At 39.4% G+C, this 6,159-nt stretch overlaps 1 protein-coding gene across 1 annotated transcript; it reads left to right on the top strand.

Moving 5' to 3' along the window:
* The first annotated feature begins 1,718 nt into the window (after window positions 1-1,718).
* Window positions 1,719-2,196, top strand: LOC138157221 (large ribosomal subunit protein uL23-like). Its single transcript, XM_069082790.1, has one exon. The coding sequence runs from the start codon at window positions 1,719-1,721 to the stop codon at window positions 2,187-2,189; it is 471 nt and encodes a 156-aa protein (XP_068938891.1). The 3' UTR covers window positions 2,190-2,196.
* The last annotated feature ends 3,963 nt before the right edge of the window (window positions 2,197-6,159 follow it).

Raw genomic sequence — 6,159 nt, 5'->3', positions numbered from 1 at the left:
AAAAATCTGGTTATAGCAATAGATGTAGAAAAGTTTTTGACAAATTCAACACCCATTTGTGTTTACAAAAACACTAGAGAAATGAAAACAAATGAATCTTTCCTTAAAATGAGAGATTTCCTTTATGATGATGATTATTATTAATCTAATTTTCATTTGTTTCTGGAATTCAAAGTTAAATAGTCCACTAATAGTACACAAGACACTAACCTATTATTATTCTTATATATTTAATGCTCTATGGGTGATTGCACAGGTATATAAAGTAATTGCCTTTTGTAATAAAACAAAAAAAATCGGAAGGTGAGCTCATATTCTCTAGGAGCTCACTAAATGCAACTTCAGGACGGCTCCAATAACGAACAGGACAACAGGAAGGGAATAAACATTTCTGAAGTGCTTCCAGTGCACCAGGCACTATGCTAAGTGCTTTAAAAATATTATCTCATTTCTATTCTCACAATAGCTTGAGAGGTGGGTGTGATTATTATATACATTTTATAGTTCAGGAAACTGAGGCAGACAGAGGCTAAGTGACTTACTCAGAATCACCTAACTAGGAAGTGTCTGAGGCTGTTTGAACTCATCTCTCCCCAACTCCAGCCCCAGCACTCTATGCACTGAACCACATACGACATATACCTCATCTTGATCCTACTTTGTTTTACTTTTTTTCTACTTAATCTCTGTATTTTTCAAGCTTTTAATTCTTTTTTTTTTTGCTTAGAAATTATGAGTTTTTGATATGATGTTTATTTAAAATGCCATTCTTAATATTTTTATGGTTCAATGCCATATCTGGGGACAATGGTTTTGTCTGTGATAATGGTCCAGTTTTAGTACGTTTTTGTTGAATTCTCAAAGATATTTTGTTATTATTGTTCTTGCATCAAATCCACAGTGGGCCTAAGGCCTGCCCATGATGGTGATGATGATGGTACACCCCCTTATTTTACCAGTGTTTACCAGCCACTCTGCCTCCCCCATATCTCATCCATAGTCCTGTGTCCCCTGAAGCTGCCTCTACCAGAGACAGGTGAGCTATGGCTCCTCATAAACAAAATATGGATTTTTTTTCAGGCTTCAGGAAACCATATCTGAATCAACATTACAGTATTGACTCTGTGAGAACCATCGCAGTCTGGGACGTGTGGTTGCCACGGGAAATGCAATCAACTTCTTGGTCAACTCTCATTCACAGCAGCTCTCACAGGCTCCATTGCTCATGGGTCTGTTATTTCTTCTCCCTCCCCACCCCCACTTTGAAGACAGGAGCTTCTGGAGATCACGCTGCAAATGAGAATTGGGTGGGACAGCAAGAGGCTGGATGGTCCAGATGTCGAACTCTGACAAGGATGGGCAAGGACACATTACAGCCGAGGTTATCATGGAGCCATATTAGGACCACCTCTTTTGTGTATTCCATTTCTACAGCCCAGAGCCAGTTGTATGCCCAGGGAATTTGACTGGAGGGGCACTCTCACCCATTAAATACCTCTTCAACTTGACTTCAGTGCTTAATATTCCCACCATTAAATTTTTTAAAAAATCACTTTGGGTTATGTGGAGACAGAATGGCATATTTGGAAAGAGCTTTGGTTTGGGAGTAAGGATCTCTGAGTTCTCATTCCAGCTCAACTCTTGACTTTCTATGACGTTGAGCCTAGACCTCAATTTCTTCTTCTGTAAAATGTGAATGCTTAGCCTTTTCCCTCAAGATGGCGCTGAAGGTGAAGAAGGAAGCTGTTGTCCTCTCCGAGACAGAAGCCAAGTCCAAGGCCTTGAAGGCCAAGAAGGTGGTGCTGAAAGGTGTCCATAGTCACAAAAAGAAGAAGATCCGAACATCCCCTGCCTTCTGGCTACCCAAGACACTGAGACTTCAAAGGCAGCCCAAATGCCCTCGGAAGAGTGCCCCTCACAGAAACCAGCTTGATCACTATGCCATCATTAAGTTTCCCTTGACCACCAAGTCTGCTATGAAGAAGATTGAGGACAACCACACCCTAGTCTTCATTGTGGATGTCAAGGCCAACAAACATCAGATCAAGCAGGCTGTAAAGAAGCTGTATGACATTGATGTGGCCAAGGTCAACACACTGATCCCACCTGATGGAGAGGAGAAGGCCTATGTCCGTCTTGCTCCAGACTATGATGCTTTAGATGTTGCCAACAAAATTGGAATCATCTAACTTGCTGTGTCCCATTCCACCTACAATAAAAAGTTTTCCAGAAAAAAATGTGAATGCTTAGTAAATAATCTCTAAGATTCTGGTATTCCATGTGGCCTTTTTGAAAATGGAAATATTTCAGAAAGAGAAGGCGTAACACTTTAAGTGGCTAAATTTTTCATATCTTAATGTCATTGACTGATATCAATCATCTTCTTCATAGTTAAGTGGTGAGGGAAGGGAAGAGAATGATCATTTTGAAACATTATCTCCAAGGGCTAGCCTTCAGTAAGAGGCTATGTCCCCAGAACCTCTGATCAATAAATTCTATGTCCCTAATTTCTCCTGGAGAAATATTCTAACCTCTGCATTTCAGAAAATCACAGAATCATAAAATTTTAGAGCTGGACCTCAGAAGCGATCTAGCCTAACCCCTCCCTGAAAATGAATCCTCACTATATTATACTCAATAAATGGTTGTCCAGTCTCTATTTAAAAACCTTTAAGGGGGGTGGGTGATACACCAGCTCTCCAATTAACTCATTAAACTTAGTCTAGCTTAATCTAGCTTGCTATTCTTCTTGGCCTAGTTCCCAGGAAGAAGGTGTCAACCAGAGGTGTCAGATATGTTTCCCCAAATGAACCAGATTGAAATGCAATTGGGAAATAGTTAACAAAATAAATTAAAATGCAATAGAATACAAATAATGTTAATATGTGGTTTTCTCAGTTACTATGTGGGCCATAAGGATTCTAATGAACTTGATGGCCATTTCTATTTGAGTTTGACACCCCTGGTACGAACATTGAGTCAATGTGATATGATGGAAAAATTGTATATTCTCTCTGGAAACAGAGGACATAGACAGAGGGCAATCCTGCCTCTTGGCCATAGTTAAATCAACTATAAAATGAGTGAGTTAGAGATAGTCTTGGAGATAGGTCTCTTCCAACTCAAAATTTATGATCCTCCCAGCTTTTCTAACCCTATTTCACACAATTTCTTGCAAGTTCACTGCTCTTTAGTTCTATATAAATTAGAGTATATATTCTGTCTCACTAGTCACTGGGTTTTGAATCCTAACACCATCACTTACTACCTATATGACCTTGGGCAAGAATTTCTGAGTCTTGATTTCCTCACCTGTAAAATGAAGGGGTTTAACTAGATGACCTATAAGGTACCTTCCAACTTGAGATCTGTATTATTTAGTTGTTTTCAGTTGTGTCCAACTCTTCATGACATCATTTGGGGTTTTCATGGCAGAGATACTGGAGTGGTTTGCCATTTTCTTCTCCAGCTCATTTTACAGATGAGGAAACTGAGTCAAACTGTGTTAAGTGACTTGCCCAGGGTCATATAGCTAGTAAGTGTCTGAGGCTGGATTTTAACTCAGATCTTTCTAACTCCAGGTCCAACACTCTACCCACAGTGTATCCTAACTGCCCCAAGAGCTGATCTATGAACTTGTGATAAATATGCACTGTGGTCTTCTAGCTCTGTTTATGCTAACCTTTATGCTTGGGTTGTCCTTCCTTCCCCTTTTTGCCTACTATATTTTCTCTTTGACCTTTAAAATCTAGCTCAAATGTCACCTTCTCCAGGAACCTTCTTTTGGCCCCCATTTATAATGCCATTTCTACTCAAATATTACAAAGCACTTTGTATCATGCTTGTCTCCTGAAATTGTCCTATAATTCTGCACATTAAGGTTATCTATGTTTGTATTTTTATCCCCCTTCTAGACTATAAGGATAAGTCTCATCTGAACTTTGTATCTTTCACTAGAACAAAAGTCAGTGCTCTGCAAATAGTAGGTCCTTAATATATCTTGGTTGAATTGAATTGGCTTTATTCTAATCAAACTTTGTCTCAGCTCCATCCACTATAGACATAGGCTTTAATGGATTCACAGAATGTCAGAGTCTAGTAGGGTTCACTGACTTGGTGTAATGGTAATTGGAATTTGAAGATCTTCCCTACCCCTTAATAGACTGGATGTAATCACATGGAACCCCAGTGGGAGAAGCTTGCCAAAGGGTGGAGCAGAGCCCAGAGGAAGCTGGTAGGCAGAGCAGTTATAAAGTAGGAAAGAGATGATGCAGGCAAGGAGACAGCTAGGTATGGTGTTGCTCTTTGCAGTGTTATTGTGTATAGATTTCCTTGTTGCTATGATGAATTCAGTTTTTTGGTGTTGAGATTTGATTTTCTAGTGTCTGAATAAATGCTTTATTTTTGTCTTCTACATGAAAAGTCTGTTATATTTTGCAATTCAGAACTATGCCAGCATATTTATAGTCACCATCAGTGCTATGAAAATTGCATTGGTGCCACATTTGGAGCTAAGAAAAATTTTAGAAATCATCTACTCTAACTCTTCTTACAAATGGGGGAACTTGGAGGAGAAAGAGAAAGAGGCATACTCTATGGCACAGGGCTTGTAAGTGGCAGAGCTAGAAATACTGTCTTCTAAAACAGGGTTTCTTAAAACTTTTTCCATTTGTGACCCCTTTTCATCTTTCAGCAAGCATCTGTTGCCATTGCATGGTATGATGGCATGCACAGTACAAAGCGAGCATACTTTGTGTTCTGAAAGAACCAATGTTGCAGTGAAATTGCATGATACAACATGGGCAAGTACTGCCAGAAATACCTTGGATTTATTATGCATTTGATTTTTAATTAATTTTGGGTCATTGCATGTTCAGATACCTTTTACCGTTGCCAAATTTTTCATGACCCCACATGAGGTCAGGACCCACAGTTTAAGAAGACCTAAAGTCACCGTGCTGTTCCTTCATTCAGAGTCCTGAATCTCTGGGGCTCTGAAGGACTGTTCTGGGCTTGACCGTAGCTGTGAATGGATTGCTGTTCAAACCTAGGTCACAGAACAGAAGCCATTTAAATAGGCTAACTCAAATGTGCACTTAGGGGAGATTTAAGTCCTCACTTTCTCACTTTAATTAAGTGCCAAGTGATTATTAAACAATACATTTACAGAATTTTGACAACTGGGTAAGAGCTGTGCTTCTCCTACAGTGAATATTCCCCAGTAAATATGCTCATAATACTCGGCTGGCTTTTAATTAACACAACTTGCCCATAAACCTATTTATCTTTCAGGGAAAGACGGTTGTTTTGTGTGAGATGAGTGTCAATAGATAATTAAAATGTTTTTCCTTGAGAATGTGCAATGAGCTGGGATATATGCATTTTGGACCTGATTGTTATCCAAACCTTACTGAGGTTTAATACTTGTTACCCAGTAATTATAGAAGGGCCTTATCCTTTTAATGGGGCAGCTAGATGGTACAGTGAATAGACCACTTGGCCTGGAGTCAGGAAGACCTGAATTCAAATCCAGCCTCAGAAACTTACTAATCATAAGATCTTAGTCAAGTCACTTAACCCTGTTTACCTCAGTTACCTCATCTGTAAGATGAGCTGGAGAAGGAAATGGCAAATCATTCTAGTATCTTTGTCAAGAAAACATTAAATGGGGTCAAGAAGAGTTGGACACAACTGAACAAAAACATCTTCTTAATGCCAAAATTAAACAAACACTAAAGATGTAATCTAAAATGTTACTGAATCTCTTGGGTCACAATTATGTGTTGTATCTGACAAAATGCTCGCTACTTATTTAGTTGACATTGACATGTCTCTCCTCCTTTATTTCTCATTAGAATGGACTGATTATTCTTGTTTCATTGAGGGAGCTCCTTGCTGGTATTTTAGGCTTAAAGATTAAGGTTTTTTAGGTCACCTTTCATTCAAAAGAGATCCCAGGCAAGTGTTTTGGGGGCCTTGGCCTGAACGATGATGTATGCGAAATGGCTTCAGTGGAATTCGAGATGATGAGAACTTTCCTAGAGTAGAAAATAGATTCCCTCCTCTCCTCTCCTCTCCTCTCCTTCCTTCCTTCCTTCCTTCCTTATTTCCTTCCTTCCTTCCTTCCTTCCCCTCTTCCTTCCTTCCTTCCTTCCTTCC

This window comes from Petaurus breviceps, unplaced genomic scaffold (genome assembly GCF_028583685.1).
Source record: "Petaurus breviceps papuanus isolate PSGF00001 unplaced genomic scaffold, PetGlider_PUasm1.0 171, whole genome shotgun sequence".
NCBI lineage: Eukaryota > Metazoa > Chordata > Mammalia > Diprotodontia > Petauridae > Petaurus > Petaurus breviceps.
The sequence above is the reverse complement of the archived record's forward strand: the minus strand, read 5'-3'. Positions and strand labels throughout refer to the sequence as shown.